Source organism: Pteropus medius, unplaced genomic scaffold (assembly GCF_902729225.1).
Source record: "Pteropus medius unplaced genomic scaffold, Ma_sr-lr_union100, whole genome shotgun sequence".
Taxonomy (NCBI): domain Eukaryota; kingdom Metazoa; phylum Chordata; class Mammalia; order Chiroptera; family Pteropodidae; genus Pteropus; species Pteropus medius.
Genome location: NW_024351729.1, coordinates 17,072,341 through 17,094,618, shown reverse-complemented (window position 1 = coordinate 17,094,618; position 22,278 = coordinate 17,072,341). Strand labels below are relative to the sequence as shown.

The 22,278-nt window shown below is 33.5% G+C and overlaps 1 protein-coding gene across 2 annotated transcripts in view; it reads left to right on the top strand.

The window, feature by feature from the left end:
- LOC120587607 (receptor tyrosine-protein kinase erbB-4-like) overlaps positions 1 to 21,346 on the top strand; it is a 50,475-nt gene extending 29,129 nt beyond the window's left edge. The window contains exons 6-8 of one of the 2 annotated variants that reach the window (XM_039844680.1): positions 8,572 to 8,619; positions 9,413 to 9,710; positions 13,090 to 21,346. In XM_039844680.1, the coding sequence (XP_039700614.1) occupies positions 8,572 to 8,619; positions 9,413 to 9,710; positions 13,090 to 13,535 (792 nt within the window). In that variant the 3' untranslated portion in view covers positions 13,536 to 21,346. The remainder of the gene's footprint in view (positions 1 to 8,571; positions 8,620 to 9,412; positions 9,711 to 13,089) is intronic. The other variant, XM_039844681.1, reaches the window with a different exon arrangement.
- Positions 21,347 to 22,278: the final 932 nt, after the last annotated feature.

Here is a 22,278-nt window from a genome sequence, read left to right as displayed (position 1 = left end):
ATTCTTTGTATATTCTCTTCTACATTTTTATACAGCAAAATGCAATTTGGAGACTTTTTTTGAAAATGGTAAAAGATGCTTAGACTATGATCAACAAGCAGCTCTTGGGGGAAGGTTTTTTTCTCTTGGGGTGCTTCTTTCAATCTGATATTCATTTTGGCGCAGATCAGTTGTAAATACCAGCCTATTTCTGTGAAATGTAACTGGTGTTTGCTCTGGGCTGATGGGACAGCCACGTGCTGTTTGCTTTGTCAGTGCTGTACCAGAGTATCCACAGTACATTATTCAGATCAACTCACACCAAGCAGCTGTCCTAATTCCAGGTGGACTGTTAAAAATCTTTTTACTTACAGCAACAGCTGTGCCACCTGGTAGCTTAAAGAGCAGTAGTTGGATGAATCAACCACTGTTACAAATTCGCTTTTTATCTGGTAAACAGTGTGCATAAACTACCATAACTGAAGATACTTTCAGCCTGGTCCATACTGAAATGACATGAACACTGAAAGCCTTATCTATATTATGTTAAGTTGCTCAACTTGTTGCCAACACCTGTCATTTAAGACACTGAATAAATTCTACATGCCAAAATTAGATTTATAAAATTTGGAATTCTATTCCGATGTTGTTTGTTTTTCATCTCTATACACTAACTGCATCCTTCACTTTTTTTACATTCTCACACATAAATTGCTCTAAATACTGTCATTGTTATTTTGAATCTGTAATAAAAGTTACTGAGCTTGGATTATTGCTAAAGAGGAGGTTGAAATATGGAATATTTTACTATTGCCTTATTATCTGCAAATAAATAAAGTGACTCTAAATAACCACTAAAGAAACATTTCTAAATAGAACTTATGTACATAATGTTTTAATGAACAAGACTCATTCACTGATAAACAATATGGACATATGAAAAATGTAAAAACAAAGCATAAACAAACCCAGAAAATAACTAATAACCTATAAAAGAATGTCATAGTTTGAGTAAGTTAAATAAACCTTCATTATCTTGTTTTAGGCTATTAATTTTCTTAGTGTATATATGAATACATATACACACGCCTGCACACATGTGCACACATACACACACATGCACAAAGCCTAAAATTGTGATTTAAGTAAATCTTTACCAACAGTACAAAAGGAAACATTTTATACCCAAACCAAGGCATAGTAATAGCATTCAAATTCAGAATGTTTAGTTTTTTTTTCTCTCATTCTTAGTTCAAACCTGCCTTATAAGTTACTTAATTTTAAACTATTCTGTAACCCCCCTACATCCTCTCATTTTATAGGTAGAAATAAACACTGTGAAGGAAGAAATATATCAACTGACTAGAAGTAGGCTTATATAGATGTATTTTTTTAAATAACTGGCTTTTATAGCCACAGTATTTAAATGACATACTCCCTCTCTATGGAAGGCAATCTATTTTATAAATAAAATGTCCTTTTAATGAATCTGTGCATGAAGAGCTTTAATCTACAGTCTTTAATATTATTAGGGTATTAATTTCATCTAATAAAGCCTATTGCATAAGAAAAATTGATCTCTCTTTCATAATCAAGTTCCATTAAATTTATTTTAAGAGGATATCAATGTGTATTTCAATTGAAGATAAATATCATAGTAGTTAAGGCCAATGCTTTTGGCTATAATAAGAATTTTTTTTCTAAAAAAGAAAAAAATTTTAAATGTACCTTGAAAACTCTAAACTGACTTTTTGTCATTTAGTAAATGCTAATTTGAGGCTGTAGGTATAATGGGATGTACGTTAGGTGAGGACTCGGGGAATCCTGTTTCTAGTACTCTCAGTCATATGACTTGAAAAATTAACCTGACCTCTTAGGGCACCAGTATCTCCATCTGTAAAATGAAAAGTTTAAATTATAAAATTAAATTAAGTTAGTCATCATCTAAACATAATCTTGCCTCTCAAAAGATAAAATTATATATTGCATATAGGCTAAGATACTTCATAGATATTGCATTTAGAAAAAAAGGGTAACAAAAGCGATTAATATACTTTAAAAAAATGTGTGAACGAAATTTGTAACGTGTCTTTGCCTTAATGATAATCATACTTTACAGTATTTAAAAATCAATTTTGTAGGCTTAACGCAGAATATTAATTTTACATACAAATAATTTGATAGTCAGAAGTGATATTTCTTATTCTCTGTTTTACAGCCCCATTCCTCTTTTCAGTGTTAAATAAATTAAGGGCCCAAGGGATTAAGAAATTTATTAAAGACCACATGATTTAATGGCAAAAAGTTTAAGAATACAACCCTAGAGGTAGAAAGACCTCATGTGACCACTTGTTCCAGGTCTATGGAATTTTTGTCTTCAAAAGCTTCCTGACCTCAGTGCGTTGTTCATGTACTAAGAAGTCTTCAATAAATAAATATTTATGATGTTAGATAAAAATCACTCAAGCAGAGAGGCAGACAACTTCAAGTCTTCACTTGAAGACCTAGTGAGCCTACCCAAGAATTTGGACATAGTAAAAGCTAAATGATTTCATTTTGACTCTTAAACAAAGATATTACAATTGAATTAGATATTCTTAAGGATAAGTTTTTAAAAATAGGGCAAAAGGCCCGTACCCTCTCTAACTGAAAAGAACTATTGAGAGGTCTTTAAGAAAGCTCCTAGAAGTTTTCCTCCTTAGATTTCTAGCTTAATGTGTTAGTGGCTAAATGATAATTACAAAAGGTTTCAAATATCACAACATACTCGTGAAAAGAAATATAAACATGCAAAATAAAGTTTCCAGAAACCAACAGACAAAAAATGTTTAGAACTTGCCCCAGGATGAAGCGATGTAAATTCTATGTGATTACTGATCTCAAGAATGGTGATAAAATTCTTATTGCTTATCTTGAACAAAACTAAGAAATGTTGACACTAATATAAAAGCATGTTTTATATGCCCTTTCTTTTTTGACTGTGCTAATATGTTCTTTGACTTCATCATATAATATGAGCAGAGCCTTAGAGCAGAAAGGTATAAAGTGAGGAATTTTCTGCTTGATTTTATTGACCCATCTAGCCATGAATATTTTAAAAGGGAATATCCTCTTGTTCTATGATATTTGGAAAGGGTATAGGAATGGCTGCCTGGGGATGTAATTGCTTACTTACCCTTAGTCAAGCAGGAAAAGGAATTTATTGACTAAGCCCTGGACTAGGAACAATAAATCCATAAGCAAGAGTGCTGTCATGGAAAATCTTTATGTTCTTCAGTTCTTTAAAATCATTTCCTCCTGCTTCAGGGTTGGCTTTGCTCTTGGCAAAGTAGGTAAATGTGTGTGGCAAGGTAGGTAAGTGTGTGTGTACGCTCTATAGAAGCTATTAGGAAGAATATATATTTTCATATATTTAATGTCTATTAGCACAGCATTCTACTTGTAGTTTCCTTTTCAGCTTGAGTCCTGTAGTTAATTAAAATGAAAATAAGCTGGGAGGGGCAATACTGTAAAGCATTATCAGTAATTTATAGCTAAGGCTAGTGAGTTTTTTAAATTCTTCCTTTCAATTAGTTTATCACAAGAAAGAGAAATCATGAGAACTTACCTGAGAGAAGAGTTCAGGTACTATGCAGGGGCAGAGGGCGGGCAATGAAAGAGAATACAGGAATTCTGAAGTCAAAATCTCCATGTGGAATAATGAAAGGGTAATAGATTCAGACAGCGATTTATGGCTGTGTGTACATGGAAGAACTTGTAACTTCTCTGATCCTCAGTTTTCTCATCTTTAAAATGGGAGTCATAATTTATAATAATATTTCCCTTAAGAGATTATAAGAATAAACTTAAAATAATCTGTGATATGTTAGGTACATGGTACATGTTAATTTCCCTTCTTATTTATCAGTTTTCCTAAGAGTAATCCTATAGTCATCTCTAAAACAGAATAGACATTATAATTAAGTAGACTTTGAGAACTGACTTAGTTACTGATATTTATGAAAGGCATCATGTTCATATAATTTGTAGTCTATTGACTCCCATTCATATTTACTGAGACCATTCATAGCTTCCTTTTAATAAAAATTATTTTTCATTATAGAGTAGATGAGATATATGAAAAAGATTAAATGTTCTAGGATTAGTGAAAAGTGGACAAATGATGAGAGCCCAAGTTAATATTTCTTCAGCTGAATCATAGAGTCATTATTTATTAAATTATTCTTTCATTATTATATATTTTATTTACTATATCATTATTTATTTTTGTGTGTGTGTAGAGTAAAAACTTAGCTTCTTTAAGAGAACAGTGTCCCACATAATCAAACAAAATAGATAAATACATTAATTAATAAGTATATGCATAAATAAAGAAAGACATTTTGTGTAATATGTGTGCGTGCGTGTATGTGTGTGTAAGCCAACTGCCTCAGTTCAGTAGACTTACCCCAATCCTGCCTGGTGTTTGGTATATGGACACATTTAGTTTGTTTTCTTCTGGTTGCTCTATGAAAAATGAAGACTCTAAATCTAGATGTCTCAAACACTGGTATGTTGAACTCAGTTGGGAAAAAGATAGAGTTACAGTCATGCATCAGGAATTGTACATAATGCACAAAACATTTTATCTATCAGCTACCTGACCTGTGAAAATGTAAAAACGCCCATCGGAGTGTTAAGAATCTATGTCAGAGAGGACATAAGGTTGAGAACTCTTAATATTCACTATATGGAAGTATCTAGGTAATAAATTAGTGCTTATGGATTATCAACACCTTACAGAGACATATTCTATTTTAGTTAAAAGGATTTGGAATATTTCTTGGCCCTAGAAACTTTAATCCCATAGTTAATATTGATAGTAACAATTATCTGAAAATTTTTTTAAAAAACAACTGTTTTTCATTAAGTACATGTTTAATTTAGATAGAAGATAGACATAAAGCATGTATTTTGTTTCTTTCCTAAGAAGATAGATTTGTATGATGCTTTTTAAAAATACCATAAGACACAGTCCATCTGGCTAATAATTTAAAATGTCCCATAAACAGTATTAAATAATACAATATTTTAATTAAAAAAAATAAGTATGACAGATGCAATGCATGCAATAAGACAGAGGTTCAAATTTTTATCATTCAGCTGAAAAGTAAATTTTAGGACAGAATATATGCATTTAATACTGTATTTGATATATTTGCTGACATTTGCCTTCTCTATAACCTCTGGCATTTGAGTCCAAGTTAATCATACAGTGTCCCAGTGATATGGCAACAAAATTGAACTTGACTCTCTCCATCACCCTTACAAATCCCCCACCAGGAAAACACTCCATATCACCTGCCGCTTCATAGCCCATCTCCTTCTAGTTCCATCCTGCTGACAGTAAATCTCCTCACCAGCTAAGTGAACAGATGCACCCAGTGCTGCTTTCTGAAGATCCACAAAGCTGAGCTTTGATGGACAGCAGAAAGTGGCACAATGAGAAAACAAAAGCCTTTTAACTGAGAGCACTGCTTTGTTCCGCTTAGAACTTTAAGGTCACTCCAGCTCATTCTGACTGTGGGGATCTTAATTTTTACTCAACCAATTTACTTGCAGCTGTCATTCTTTCCAGTATTAAAAGTTCAGCTCTTCAAGTGTGGGGGATTGGGGGGCAGGAAGGGGAAGGAATGAGAAGAGCTCGTTACAAACTAAAAACAGCAAAAACAAGTAAAATCTGGCTTGGCTCTCAAGTACAAAAAGTTATTTTCAAAGCCTATAAATTATGACATGGTGATTAACATGTAATTTAAATATATTTAAACAACAATTATATCACATTTCCAGCCCAGCTAATTGGCCTCACAGATGTTCCCTTGTAGCTGCATTGCCCTTCCAGGGGGAAATGAATGAGGTGCTTTTTATCATGGAAAGCAGAAAAAAAATGGGAAAAAATGGAAACAGAAACATAAAAAGCAACCAATAACCCTAAAAACGATGAATGCTAAAGGGGCTTTGCTTAGCAGTTTTTCCATTTTAATGCTAGAAAAAGCATGAAGATGCTCCTATTACTATGATGATATCTGGCAGTATATCCAGATAGAGTTGGCAGGTTGCTGACAGAAAGACTTATCAAAGCTAGGACAGCGGATGCATTCTAATATGGCATGGCCTTTCTTCCTGTCTTGGAACAGACTAACTGCAAGAAGCCTAGTTATTTTTAATACAATGCCGTTACAACTGAAAGCGGTCTAGCCCAGATAATGAATATAGATAATAAAGTATTTCCTGATGAAGAATGACTTGTAAGTTATTCCTTTCATCATTTATCTCTCAAAATTTATAAAATGCAAAATGTGCAGCAGTCAATGCTGTTTCCTCAGCCGTGATTCTAGTCAAACATTACCTAGTACAACTCTTGCAAGGCAAGAGGTCAAAGGACTACTGATAATTACTAATATTTTGTTATACCTTATCTTATAATATACAGTCATACAATTGAAATAAATTCACTCCAGCCTTATTTCACTCTTGCCTTTTCTTATAATAATCTCAGATAATATTTGATAGTATAGTGTAAATTGCAAAAGGACAATGGCCATGTCTCGGTGCATTATGATACCTCCAGCATCTACCACAGTTTCTGTGCTTTTATTGTAGAGATGAGATTTAATAAATATTTGTTAAATGCTTGCTAAATAATTAGAGTTTAAAGATATGGTAAGGCCAAGTTTTGTAATATGGTAAAGTTCTACCAGGCAGTTTGTCGTATTTCTCATACCGGCCCCCTATTTTATATATCACTGGACTATATTGAGAAAATTCCTTTCTGAAATTATATGAACAATGTATTTGATTTCATGTCTTTCTAAAAGACAGAAAAATATACCTATACTTAAGGCAATGTGGAGAACAGGTAAGCATTTTTAAATGCCTCTTTGATGAGTAGCTTTGGCATTTTGATTGCTTGACTTAAAAAGTCCTATTTAGCAGATGTGAATATTTAAATTTTATATATTCTTTACACTTGTGCAGAGCTTACAGAGTTTATTTGTATACATTATCATATTTTGTCTTCACTAAGAATAAGATAGAGTAGCCAAGGATGAAAATGAGGGTCTGAGGTGTCTCATGGTTGACTACATCATGTGTGATTGGGAGTGGAGCTCAGAGCTTCCAACAGATCATGAGACAATCTGTCTAATAGCACCTCCTATGCATTGCATTTTAACTATATCACTAACTTTTCGTGTCATAATCTTCAATGCGTTGTTATGTTATTGGAAAAGGCAAGAGATAAGTATTTTCTATAGCATCGTGTAAGTGACTCAGTTACAGGGAAAGTTAAAATGCAAATTCACTGTTCAGAACTCAGAGGTTCAGAATATGTCCCTTGATTAGTCCAACAGACTAAGTTAATGAAAGATATTGTATTATTCAGCTGTTATTAATTTACCTTAAACAGTTCATCTCCATGGGATCATTTTCTTCTTTGATTATTTTATGAATCTCTAAATTGTAAAAACATTTACCAGGAATATGTTTAGCTATGTTTCATAGATGTTTCAAAATGCTATTGTCTTTGAGATTTATGTTCATCATCTCTGTTCACTGTCAAGGACAGAATGTAGAGAATGCAAGCTTTATAAAATCAATGATTTTTATCTGCATTGTTATCTCCAGTGCCTAGAAAAGTGCCTGGCATGTCGACAATAGGTTCTCGAAAAATGTTTAATAAATGCATATATATATATATATACATATATATATGTAATTTCTTTACTAAGAGACAGAGTTGATTTTCATACCATCCCCTCTACTTACACTAAGGAACATTGTCTTTAACATTTTATCATATTTTTGATTCTACTTTTACTTATCCCATAGGCTAGAGTATTAAGCTGTAAGAATATATTTTTTTTAACTGAAATCTAATTTTAGCTGATTCTAACTAAATGAAAGTAATATATGTAAATCATATATCCAAGAAAGGAATTGATTTCAAAGATTCTCTGCTGCTACTAAACCTAAAAAAAAAAAAATTAAGACTGAAGATAAAATAGTATGTACCTTTTTATATGAAGAGGCTAAGAAGACCCTTTGCTGAAATAATGAAAAAAAAATGTAACTTGATAGGAAAAAAAAAGTTATTCCAGGTAAATTGAGGTCCACTTCTATCTCCTTGGAGATGTTCCTTCTTACAAAAGTTGATGCTGTGCTATGTGGTCATGTCAGTCATTTAACATATAACGAAGGGATTTGCTTTTCATGTACAACTGTAGTTAACAATTTACTGTTTTTCTATTTCTTCTAAGGTTAAGTAGAGGAACATTGTTAACATAACTTTTAATCCATTTAAAAATTTTACTTTTTCTGTATAATTATCCTTTTCAGGAATTGAATTAAAGTATTTAATATCCTTCAAACACATAAATAAACATGCTTGTAGTGACAGTGCATAAAATTTTACCATTTAGCAAACTTCACTGTTGCGCATGTTTTCCCCTTTGGTTCATACAACTCATGTGTCTTTTCTTTTTCTTTCTTTTGTTTTCTCCCATTCATGTTACCTCTTTTTATATCCATCATTCCATTTTTCTTTCCTATTAGAGTGAAATTGGACACAGCCCTCCTCCCGCCTACACCCCCATGTCAGGAGTAAGTATTTCACAATCAACCTTCATCTTTTAGGATTTTTGGCCTTTGCTTACCATGTTTCCTCTCTCTTGTCCGCCCATAATTTCTTCATTTCGCCTTTGCCAACAGTGAGTTAAGAATTTGCTGTAGTTGTGTAGCTGCCTTTGTAGATGTTTTATTTCCATAGATAATTCAAAATTGAGATATCATATACATCAACAGTAGCTTTCAATTTTTATCTGAAGGATTTACTTGTGCTCATAAATGATGCTTCCGGGTGAGAAGGTCATTCTTACTTCCGTGATTATAGGTTGTGTGCTAAAAAGTCATAATTTCAGCGGTGATTCTTCAATCAGTTACTGGAGACTCAGTCATAGTAATTACAGAATAGAATGCAATAAGGAAATATCACCATTCAAATAACATCACTGTGCTTCTATTCTTAATAGCAAATGTCTATAATTAACGATGTTGCTATCTGTCATGAAAATTCACTTTGAATTTTATATAAAAATGGTAATTGTGGGAAAAGAATATGAATATTTTTATGAGATCATGTGGTAGGTGCTTATTAAAATTAAAATGTATATTTCCAAATGGTTTTTCCATGGTTTAAATTTTAAGATAATTTGGAATTTTAGGTGTTTTTAGTCTGTAACTCAAACCCACTAGCCATTAGGGAAAATAAGCTCAATTTTAAAAAACTAACTTTTCTCTGAAAGACAAGTTTCCATATCCTTTTAGTTTTAACATTCACTTCTTACAACCATTCCTAATAATAACTTCCGTCCAAATGTGTCTCTGCTATTGACAGAACCAGTTTGTATACCGAGATGGGGGTTTCGCTACAGAACAAGGAGTGCCCGCACCCTACAGAGCCACAACCAGCACCATCCCAGAAGCTCCAGTTGCTCAGGGAGCTACAGCCGAGATTTTTGATGACTCCTGCTGCAATGGCACCTTACGCAAGCCAGTGGCACCCCATGTCCAAGAGGATAGCAGCACCCAGAGGTACAGCGCTGACCCCACAGTGTTTGCCCCAGAACGGAGCCCACGAGGAGAGCTGGATGAAGAAGGTTACATGACCCCTATGCGAGACAAACCTAAACAAGGTACAAACAGGATGTTCAGGAATGATTGCCATTTGACATTCACATCCATCAAAATAAGCGAAGTAGAGACTGGATATTGCCAAACCACTGGACTCTGTAACATTTGTGACCCAGAAAAGACCTTGGCTGCTGCTATTCATACTATACTGTTTGAATCAGCATCAGCTATGGACTTTTTAGCAATCAGAACCTCAGGCCCCACCAGAATAGGAACCTGCATTTTAACAAGACCCCCAGGTATTTTTTTTAACATAATCAAGTCTGAGACGCACTAACCTAAATGTATCTTTATTGGAATATTTGAATAAGGTAGCATATCATGAGATTTCAGAACCATTGTTTTACTGGATTTACTGTGGAGACCATAAAGGCTGGTATTGCTGGCAAAAGTGTCCAAAGCTTTTAATGGCACCAATAAAAGTTTTGGTTGATTCATTAACATAGTGTCATTTAAATGACCTAGTTTATAATAGAACATTATGGTTTCTTCTGTTACACATGTCAAAATTAAAGTTCTAACCCTGCATATTCTTATATATATGCTATCATATCTTGAAAATATTCAGTTTGTTGTTTTACAAAGCACAGCAATGACATTACAGTGGTTCCATCTTATCCACAGTTTTGCTTTCCTTGGTTTCAGTTACCTATGGTGAATCACAGTCTGAAAATAGTAAATGGAAAATTTCAGAAATAAACAATTCATGTTTTAGAGTGTGTGCCGTTCTGAGTAACATGATAAAATCTCATGCCATCCCACTCTGTTCCACCCAGGATGTATAACCATGCTGCATACACTACCTGCTCATTAGTCACTTAGTAGCTATCTAGACTATCAAATCAACTGTCATGGTATTATAGTGCTTATGTTCAAGTAATCCTTATTTTACTTAATAATGACTGCAACGTGCAAGAGTTGTGATGCTGGCAATTTGGACACCTCTTTCAAGTGAAAACATATGAAGTCATAGGGAAAAAAAAATTAAACATAATATCTATAGTATTCCATATGACTCACAGTTTTAGGCATCCACTGGGGGCCTTAGAACATAGTCCTTATGGATGAGAGAGCCACTGCACAAAGTTAGTAGAAATGTCAAACACTCAAATCAAATAACATTTTAGTTTTGAAAAAGCCTCTTTCTTTCTACATTAACAGCATCACAAAAAGGGGAAGATGGATGTTATTAACAGCATCACATTAACAGCATCACAAAAAGGGGAAGATGGATGTTATTAAAAACTGATGATTGTGTCTCAGAGTCTTCAGTGTCAACAGTAGATTATATTTTAAGACTCTGTATGAGGGTCCATTATATTGTTTAATATATGGTTTTATTCACTTTTATAAAATGTGATTTAGAGATCCTTAAGTACATATTGTAAACAACCCTTTAAAGTATCTATCCCTTATATATAATGTTTATGTTGTAATGTATGATGTTTACAGTAACCCAACAGTAACACAAATGTAGGCTTTGAGAAAATTTGGCAGATCCCCCTGAAAGTAAACTACTCTCTGGGAACAGATTCTCAACTCAACGGTAAAGTTATTCCTCTATGTGTAACTGCATGGCTACACAGGTTAGCATTAAGATTATAGATAAGTAGATTGCACTGAGAAAAGGTAACATAAAACTTCCAAGAGAAAGGCAAATCAGCCATAGAGTCACTGTAGGACATCCTCAGATTTTATCTGAATGCGAAGAGACACAAGTTTCTAAAGGTTGTTCTGCTCTAGCCCAGTTCTCAGAGAGTCGAGAATTTTAGTATTGACTTTCCTGTGTTTTTAATTAAGAAATTCAGGAATCTGGTGAAAAAAAAAATTCTGGCTCCCTTGTAAGTTTTTTCATACCTTTTTTTTTTAAAAAAATGACAGTAGTTTTGAGACCCTTTCAAATTTAAAACTTTTTATGAAATGTAGAGTTCGCCCTACTTCTGTAGGGGCAATAATATAAACAGTGCATTAGAACAAGATGATTACTCAATAGGAGTTAGAAGATCTGAATTCTAGTTCTTTACTATTTATATCCTCCATGCATCATTTAATCTCAGTTTTCTGTCTATAAACCTGGAAAATACAACTTGCACTTCCTTTTTCACAGAATTGATGCAAGAATGAAATGATAGTGCCTTATAAATTATTGAATTGTATGTAATTCATGCACATAATGGGATATTCATTACTATCTTTTAACTTGCACGTGATGCTAAAACTTAACTATATCCAATAGACCTATATCCAGGAAAACATATCCCTGAATTGATGATTTTTCCTCTACATGTCAGGCTACATATAGGAGAGAGAAATTTGTTTTAGAATGGTGGCATCTTAACAAACAATGGTACTTTTTCTCTGCCACAATACCAAAATAGGAATAGTCGAAGTATCATTTTTGTGTATATACTAAAAGAGAGGACAAAAAGCATCTACTATATATATGTGTGTACATGTGTCTATATATAGTTATATGTGTATACTATCACATGGATGGAATTAAACTTGGGGAGAGCAGCATTAGTTAACAGCATTTTAAAAAATTCTGCACCAATACCTATTCTAGATAAATTTATTAGGTTGAATAATACCACTCACCATATGATTTAATCTAATAAATTAACCACTAATAACATTGAAAAATAAATTGAAAAATAATCATTATATGACTGTTTTCAACCTACAAAATCATGATTGAACTGTAGTTTGCTCTTTTGTGATTTTTATTAGCCATTGGAAATTGTTATAATTATATTTTATTTTTAAGCATATGTATTGTTAAGCAAGTCACTTTAGAAGCATGTAAGGTGTCTATCAGATTGTTTTATTAGTTGAGTTTTTTCTTAGATGTTTCCTATCCTATATGTAAAACTTTTGGGGGAACATCTATAATCAAATTCTTGTTACCTCGACAGACATCACAGTAAATCATACAGACTAAAAATGCTATGCTTTCACTTTATCTGTTCATCTTAACAAGGAATTAAATTGTAGTCATTTTGATTTTCCAATATTCTTTAAAAATGTTGATTGTTCTACATTTAAAGGTAGTTAATTCTGATAGGTTGTCTCAGCTTCCAACATAAGTTATTGACTTTTAGAAAACAGAAACATTTAAATAACTGGCCTCATATATAGGAGAGACAAGTGCAAATAGAAGGAAAAAGAAATAATATAGGAGTCATTAACACTTTAGGCCTACTTGTTCTAGTTTTAATGACTGTAGTAATCAACAAAATAGTTTTTTGTGAGAATACATGAAAACAAATCCTTGGTTTTATTGTTCTGGACAGGGAAGTTAACCTTTTTGTATAACTTTCGTCTGATTAACATTTTCCAGAAAGTTAACTGATGTTAACTGATATTTTTGTATTCTATCAGAATATCTGAACCCTGTGGAAGAGAACCCCTTTGTTTCTCGGAGAAAAAACGGAGACCTTCAAGCTTTGGATAATCCCGAATATCACAATGCTCCCAATGGTCCACCCAAGGCAGAAGATGAGTACGTGAATGAGCCACTGTACCTCAACACTTTTGCCAATGCCTTGGGGAATGCTGAGTACCTGAAGAACAATGTACTTTCTGTACCAGAGAAGGCAAAGAAAGCATTCGACAACCCTGACTACTGGAACCACAGCCTGCCACCTCGGAGCACCCTTCAGCACCCAGACTACCTGCAGGAGTACAGCACAAAATATTTTTATAAACAAAATGGACGGATCCGGCCAATTGTGGCAGAGAATCCTGAATACCTCTCTGAGTTCTCACTGAAGCCAGGCACTGTGCTGCCTCCTCCACCCTACAGACACCGAAATACTGTGGTGTAAACTCAACAGTGGTTTTAAGGTGTAAAGACATCCCCGTTCCAATTTCCCTGCCACCTCTCTTTCTCTTAGGGTCTTCCTTCTACTTCCAAGGCCAGTAGTGGAAGATATAGAGATGCAATGATAGTTATGCGCTTATCTAACTTGAACATTAGAAGGAAGGTCTGAAAGAGAAAGACAGGAAAACCCACACTGTTTCTTCATTTCTTTGCATGGGTTGGTCAGAAGACTAGAACAGCTAGAGAAGGACCAGAAAATATAAGGCAATACTGCTTGCTGTCAAACTAGTTCTCAGCTTTTCTTTTCTCTTTTTAATCTCTTTCTTTTTTCTTTTTTCTTTCTTTTTTTTTTAATGCAGAGTCTTGAAAGACCCATGCTCTACCTGTTCTTATCTGCAGGAACTGATGTTTATACAGTTTCCGCATCCCTGGAATTACTAATAAAATTTGCATTAGAATAAAAGGATAACATTTTCTATAATAATCGAGATTGAGAATCCAAGTGCTTTCTCTAACAGTTTCTATCATGACAAGCAAGAATGGCCAACTCAGCTTTCATGATTTTTAAATCTACATCAAAATATAACTAATAATTATGTTTGGAGAGCTTTCTTGTTTTTTCCTTTTTTTTTTTTTTTTCTTTTTGCTTTAGTCTGTCCCTTTGTATTACTTTCTCCTCTATTTTTGGCTTTAATTCCTAATTGCAAAAATTTTACATCTAAGTTTTGTATGTTTCTAAGTTTCTTAAGTTGAAAAACTTTTAAAAAGAAATATTTTAATATAGTGAAATGGCCACTATTTTAAATATACAGTCTTTAAAATTAGAAGGGGAGGCCAACATGTTAGTCAAATGTAGCATCAAATCTAACTTTCATGTTTTACACTATTGAATTCCTCTACATTCTTCAATGTTTTCTTCTCCATAAATGGCAGTACTTGATAGGCAGATGGTAATGTTGAAAGTAGAAAGGAAACCATGAGACAGTTCTGTGTGGTTCATGAAAACTACTGACATTTTCAGGGGTGATCCAATGGGGAATCTATTGAACTGGAAGAAACACACTGGATTGAGTATGTCTACCTGGCAGATACTCAGAAATGTAGTTTGCACTTAAGCTGTAATTTTATTTGTTCTCTTTCTGAACTCCATTTTGGATTTTGAATGAAGCAATATGGAAGCAACCAGCAAAATAACTAATTTAAGTACATTTTTTAAAAAACAGCTAAGATAAAGGAAAACTGTGGAAATGCCAAGCAAATTAGAACTTTGAAACAGTATCCAGGGATTCTGGTGAGAGGGCCAGCACGTTATCTACATGTGATATCACATTCACTGCTTAAGAAAAGTTGTCCAGTTTGTATACTTCATATTAAGGAATGCAAGTAAGGATTGGCTTGAATTCCATGGAATTTCTAGTATGATACTCTATTTATATTAAGTGGAAGGTAACTCTTTGCACATAAATTGGTGTAATAAGAAGAAATACACAAACATTCATAGCTTGTAGATAGGTTCTTGGGTCAAAAGTTGTAAATAAATGTGAAAAATCTTCTCATGTAATTATTTTAATATCCTACATATTAATCTTTTGATACATTATAAAGTAACTTGTTTTTTCCAAACACAGCATCCTAGTTCTAGAACCATCTTTATTATGGATCATTTTAAAAGAATACCTGCTGCGTTAGGACGAGCAACGGGAACAAATGGTAGGAATGAGTCTCCAGGAAAAGGGAAACTCAGATCAGTAACTAGGAAAATTAGATGTAAGTCTCTCTTTTCTAGGAAAATCCACCCCACTTCATTTGGGTTTTTTAAAAATACTTATGTTAACATATTGTGATAAAATTTGAGTCTATCACCTAAAAGAAAGCAATTAGACTAAAAATCTCTAGATTTTTAGGGAGTTTAGAGGAAAAAGAATGCAAAGAAATCTAGGTTTCTGCTTATTTTAAAAAAAGTAAATCCATCCATTCATTCAACTGCCTTATTTCTTTTAACTGATATTTATTTGGCGTCTACTAAATGCACTGGGTTCTGTGGGGAATACCCAGATAAATAGAATATTATTCCTAACTTAAAATTTTTACAGTATAGATTTATTTGGAATGACATTTGAATTTCTCCATAAGTTCAAAGAACAAGATTGCATGGACTCTTTGTGAGCAGTCATCATAAAATCAACTATTTGTTAAAAGATCTCCAGTGAACTCACTTGGGATGTGAATTAAACATCCTACAAGTTACTGAAGTTAATAAATAGGAGAGTTTCAATGTTATCATCTAAACACAAACTGGTCTAGCAGGATATTGCATCACTGGCTTGTTGGCCTATCTAGATTCTAACTTGACCATTAAATTAACAGTCGATATTGGCTTTTGGCCAAGACCTTTGGAGGAATTGGTATCGGTTTTTTTCTAAGTTATGTGAAGTGGGGTAAGCTAAAAGAGGGAGAAAGAGCAAGAGATGGCTTTGCGAGATCTCATCTAGTAAAGTTCCCCAAAGTTGAAGACACAGGATGAATCAGGGGCCACATACCAGCTCAGAGTTCTCTCACACATTCAGAGGAGTCCTCAGGAAAAGGGGACTTCACATCAGTATTTATGAAAAGTTGTTTATAAGCCTCCTCTTCTGGATGAATCTGTACCAACTCACTGACACCCTTATTGAATACCAGAACTTGACATTTTCTTCTAATTTACATAATTCATATGTTTCTATTAGGATATGGAAAGCACAATTATTTATTTGGAAGAAAGAAAAAAAAAGTTACCGTTAAGGTAATAAAAATCCATTCAGTGAATGTAGTCTCCTTCATCCGAACAACACAAAACCCTTAGACATAAGGTAATCTCCCACTAATAACTGGAGATAGATGCAAGTATAATCCAAAATGACTCAAAATGTCTTATAAAAGCTCAACTTTATTGTTCCTTTTTCAATGATTTCTGTAGTACATACTTGATTTCAGTAGTTTTAGGGTTTCTCTTTTGTTTTATTAATGTCCCTTTAGGAAAACATATTTCAGAATATATATGAGGGAGATAAAAAGAAAAGAATTTCATTTGTTCCAAAGAATAACTTATTCAACCTAGTAGAGTGAAATTTGAAAATGCTAATTAACGCCTGCAAAATGCACCAGAATATCAGATTCCAGAGGCTAGATGTATCACTGCAAATATGCAGAATCAATTAAGTAATTTGAGAAAAATTAGTATTAAATTTACACAGACTATATTTTTAAATCATCAAATTCGGTAGTTTATACTTATCTTAGGGAATCTTATTTTCAATATTGAAAAACTGTATAAGTGTTTGTTTAAAGAAGTAGTTCTTAGACAGTTGAGAAAAGATGCCCTCTAAACCAGAGTAGACCCGGAACCACAAAGGCTCCTGGCCCATGAAGAAGTGCTGGACTGCTAAGCAGCAATTGGCTTTCTGAATATTAGTGGCATAGGTTAGGGTAAGAGTTCTTTCTCAAGTAATAATCTTGAAATGGCATTAAAAATACAATGCAATACTCAAATTATGTTAAAAGTATAAACTAAAAATTTGAGATTCTATTAATTAGATCAGGAAACATATCTATTAATTAGAACACTATGAGATAAGACATAGTGTTCTTAGTGTTATAATGTAGGTGTTAATACCTTACAAAGTCAGGACATGGCGTGGAGATTATTCATTTTCTCATTGCCAAGGACTAACCAGAAGAAAGACTGAGGTTCTGCTGCTAGATAAAGTTGGAGGGGCTATCGACATGCTTCTTGAAGTGTCAAAAGTGAAAAAAACAAAATTGTTTAAGACCAATAGGGAAGGATGTAAATACAGGTTTTTCAAGAGCTATTTAACCTTTATTTCAAACTTGAATTATTCATCCATCTATAAATGTTGATTATTTAACTGATATATGTAGTTCATAAGGTAATAGAAAAGGTGATCATGAAAGCATGTATATAACTGAGCTGAACCATGATAATGCTGTAAAATGTAGATTTAGTTAGGTTTTCAGGCATTAAATGATTTTAATATTATTAGATAAATTAAAGCTAGAAAATTAACCACAAAATTATAATGTAACAAAATAAAATGCAGGATATGAAAATGTAGGATGGATTTTGCATAGTCAAAAATAAGTTTGCCATTTAAAATTGTTGTTTGTTAGGTTTAGCTGAAAGTAGGCATATAAAGAGCTGGTTCCACTTGTGAAAACTTGCTTTAAAGCATTGTAATTAATTTTTTCCTCATTCTCCTATTCTTTTACCATATTTTCAGTGTATTAAGTATAAAGATAATTTTTTAAAATTGTTTTACAAACACCATCTTGTAGAGTTTAACAAGCAAATATGTTACTTATGACTTTAAGTAGGAGGTTTTGAAAACAAAGTAAGGGAAATGTAAATGTTCTATTACCTTATGCAGAGACAAAGAATGAGTGGTGCCAATTAGTAAACAGACAAAATACATTTAATTTGTGACATGTTCTTCTTTTTTCCGTGATACCTCCCGTTTCCAAAAACAAAACTGAGGAATTAGTTAACAATATTCTGATAAATAAATGCTAAACCAAACATTTCAAACTGCTGTATCTCCATTATTTTGGACTCTAGTTATTAGCATGATGATTTTTAATAGAGCAAATGAGAATTCCAGATGTATAAGCTGCTAGTTGTTAAAAAGCCAGATAAATTCACTTCCAGATATGTTATGGACAAAGAATTCTGCCGTGCCTCTCTTTGTGTATGTGAATTTCGAAGGACAGGCTAGTACCCTCGTAGACACATAAAGGCAGATTCATGTCTCTTGATTGCTATTTGCTTAAGAACAAATAACATTATAAGAGGTAGATTAGCTGTGATTTTTTAAATAACAGCATCGGTGGATACCTTGATATTACCGATATTATAATGGGGCCAGCTTTTATACTTCTGGGTAGAATTAATACAATTTTTCTGATCCCAGAGGTGCCTTTGGGAGACTAGTTCTTTCTACAGTTGCAGACACAAAGCTGTTGTGGGCACTGTGTTGGGTCAGGAAAACCTTGTGTTTGTGTGGACAAATAGCTTTTAACACCACGGGCTTCTTTCTTCTTTTCATTAAAAGAAAAGTCTCCACATAATAGTAGAAATTTTAGACACTCTGTTCAAGTCCCCCTGATTTTGTAGAGGTACAAAAAGGTAAGATGTGTTATTTTTGCAGACCCCTGCCTCACCTCTTCTCAGCCAGGTGATATTTTGAGCGGAAGAAAATGCTTCTTTCATCAAGAGTTGAAAAGACTCTAAGCCCCAATTTCATAGGGGTAGTCACATGCTTCCCCTGGAAAAATACTCTTTGATAGTTGGTTTTACAAGTAAGTGATTATCTTGTTAGGAATCACAGAAAAATTCATTTTTTTCTGGACTTTAGTGGAAAATACCACCCTTCTTTTTTTTCCTGTTGGCCTCAATTCTCTTATCACCATACCTCTCTTAAGCCATAGTGGATCTCGAAGGTCCTCTCACACCTTGCTTTGTGAAATAATGACTTAGCCTCTGCCCTCAAATGCCTGAGTTTTCCATAAAAGATTCTAGCAATTTGGACATTATTTGAATTACTTCCCAAATAAATTACTGCACAAAATATACTTTATGATATTAAAATTATGTTTTCCTAGGAAGATCAATTCCTTTACTATGTCCTTCTCTGCAGAAATTCCAGGCGAGTCAGCCCTGCGATGAATCTTGAAACTCACATATCTTGAAACTGCAAATGCCCTTGGTAGGTCTTAGATTTAATCTTTTCATAAAAACCTTGCATATAACTGAGAAGTTAGTCTTGCCAGAAAATTAACTTTTTTACTTTATTTATCTTATTTTATTCCTGATCACAAATATTTTATAGCTGCTGTATTTTCTTTTTCACAAATGAAGCGTCATAAAGGTAAAGGCTTTTCAGCTCTGAGAACCATTGGTAATCCTTTATCGGTTCATTCATCCATCTAAGCAATATATAATGAATGCAGTTTCATTTTAATGAAAATCCATGTTGTCTAATAGGTTGTCATTCTTTCTCTATTTTGCTCTTTAAGGACATTTTTTTGTCAATGCTCTAATGAGTTTTACTCATATTATGAGAAGTGGTTACATTTGTACAAATATACAAATATAAGAAAACAAAGTTTCATACCTGTAGGCAGTAGTCTAACCTGTCCAAACCTCTTTGCCTTTACTGCTATTTTTATCCCTGATAGGTAGATGTCTCCTCCAGGCCTGTAGCCCTTTTGAAGGAAGGCAAATCATACCTCTTCTACACTGACATAACCTGCTTTTTGAGTATCATTGCCTGATTTTTCAGTTAATGAAGGGTTGTACTTTTTCCCTAATGTGAAAGTCATTTTCCTGTATATTTCTGGATCTCTCAGGGGCTGGGAGGGGGGGAGTGAGGGGACTACACCATAGCACTCCAAGAACCCTTTTGGGATTACTCCAGTAATCAACTACGAAGGTTATTTTCTAAATGTAGATATGTACGTGGTTCTTTTAAAGTAAGGTACTTTGAAATATGTAGCATAAATTGGTACTGCTGTTAAATGGGTCGATTATTAAACTGAGCAGCTGTGTGAGGGCAGCTAACTTTGAATGCACACCTCACTAGCTGGTGTATCTACATCTCACGTGTGAGCACCAGGGACTTGCATCTCTGCATGTTGAAACTGCATTTCCTCATGGTATGACCAGTTGTTCATCTCTTTCTTGAGCACCACTGTAGCAAGATCAATTGAAAATGAGAACAATCTGCAAGACAATTCATAGCACAAAAAATAAATAAGTCATATTAAATCTCTCAAACACTCATCTCATACAAGCATCAAAAGAGTTGACTAGGATCAGTTCAGATGATAAAGGGAGACACTCTACCGAAAAGACAGAAGCTTAAGGTATTTTATACATTTGTATTCATTTCCTTAAGTTCTTAACTTGTAAACAGAAAACAAGCCCTCTCTCTTGTGAAGTATCTTCAAAGAACAGGGGTGCAAAAATACCTAGTTGGTAAGCCATCAGTGTTTCATTTAAATCCCAGTGTTCAAAGTTAGCTGCCTTTTGAAATAAACAAAAAATACTACTGTATGTTTGAAAATGTGAATAGTATTTTTATAGCTTGTTAAAGACATGGCTAGTTGCATTTGTAAATAAGAATAATGTTGCTTTGATTTTCTTTCGTGGACATCTTTATTTGGAACATAATTGTCTTTAGGGTTGATTTGTATATAAGTAATTGGCTTGTGATCGTTTCTTTTTGGTTGGAAGTTTTCATTTTGACATTACTTGTGATTCTGTGTTCAGCACTATTGTGATGTATTCAACCTCTGCACTCGCTTACACAATAGGATATGCCAATTGTGTGTTGTGTAATGTTATTTTGATTTTTTTTCTATTTTATCTATGAAGGATTATGCACTTAACACATACTAACTTTTTTAATGTTAGGTATATTTTTTAGTATAATTTCTCTTATTCATTTTTCTCCTCCAACCCTTCACCCCATTCTCCTTTCCTTCCCCCAGTTTCTGTTGTTATTTGAAAATGAAGGACAAATGATATTTTAAATTTCTGTAATTAGGCTTTTCAGTTAGTTCTCAAGGATCCTCTCTTGGCTCTTGGGAAAGAATTGTACCTGTACAAGGCAATTATAGAATGCGACATGCTTTGCCTCATTCCGTACTGATCATCCCAGCTGAACAATTTGAAAACTGTTCTGCTTTTTTGTTACATGAATCTGTCAGAAATATATTTTTAATTTAATATAAATGAAATTCAATAAAATATGAAACAAATGTTCTCTTCTGTGTCAGAAATATGTTCTAAGATAAACCAATTAGGGAATAGGAATATCTGTTCTAGATTTAATAATCTGAAGTTGTGAAATGGACTCATTTTTGTCTATATTTATGAATCTCATTAATTATTCCTAGGACCCCTTTGGTTGTTTGAAATGTGATACATTCCATATGTTTTTACCATCAATCACATATGGCTATTGGTGTGTACAGACTTACTCATCTGTGCAAACTATGCTTAATTAACTGTAGTTGGTTTGTTTCTTTGGAAATTTCTTAGAAAGAGAGAAATATTTGGTAGGTTATATCGAAAAACCATTACTATTTTTCAGCGATTATTTTTTCTTTATGCCCTCATTGTAGTTCACAAAAACGGCGCTGGCAAATCTTTTGTTACAAAGAATATCAAATGTTAGGAGCATGTTTTGAAGCAAGTGAGAGGGAATGGGACAAAAAAATAGTCAATCAACTGACTGATGACTTGAGACAAGCCCATAGAAATGTGAGAGAGTGATTTCAGAGACGTTGATGATATGAACAAGATTTTCACTCAACAGTTTCTTATTCTAACTCGTCTATTTTAAATATTGTTCTCTCTCCTTCATACCTCCAAAATATAAGAACGTTAAGATTTTAACGACTTTTTCAAGATTCTATTACTTTTTTAAACTACTATGGTTATTTGATTACATACATTATCAACTGAGTTAGTAGACAGGACAGTATTTTAAGTCATTGACAGATTGAGGAAGAGGAAGAAACAACTTATATTTTTAGAGCTTTAAAGCAGTGGTCCCTAACCTTTTTGGCACCAGGGACCAGTGCTCCTATGAGAATCTAATGCCTGATGATCTGAGGTGGAGCTGAGGCGGTAATGCTAGCACTGGGGAGTGGCCACAAATACAAATGAAGTTTTGCTTGCTGGCCCA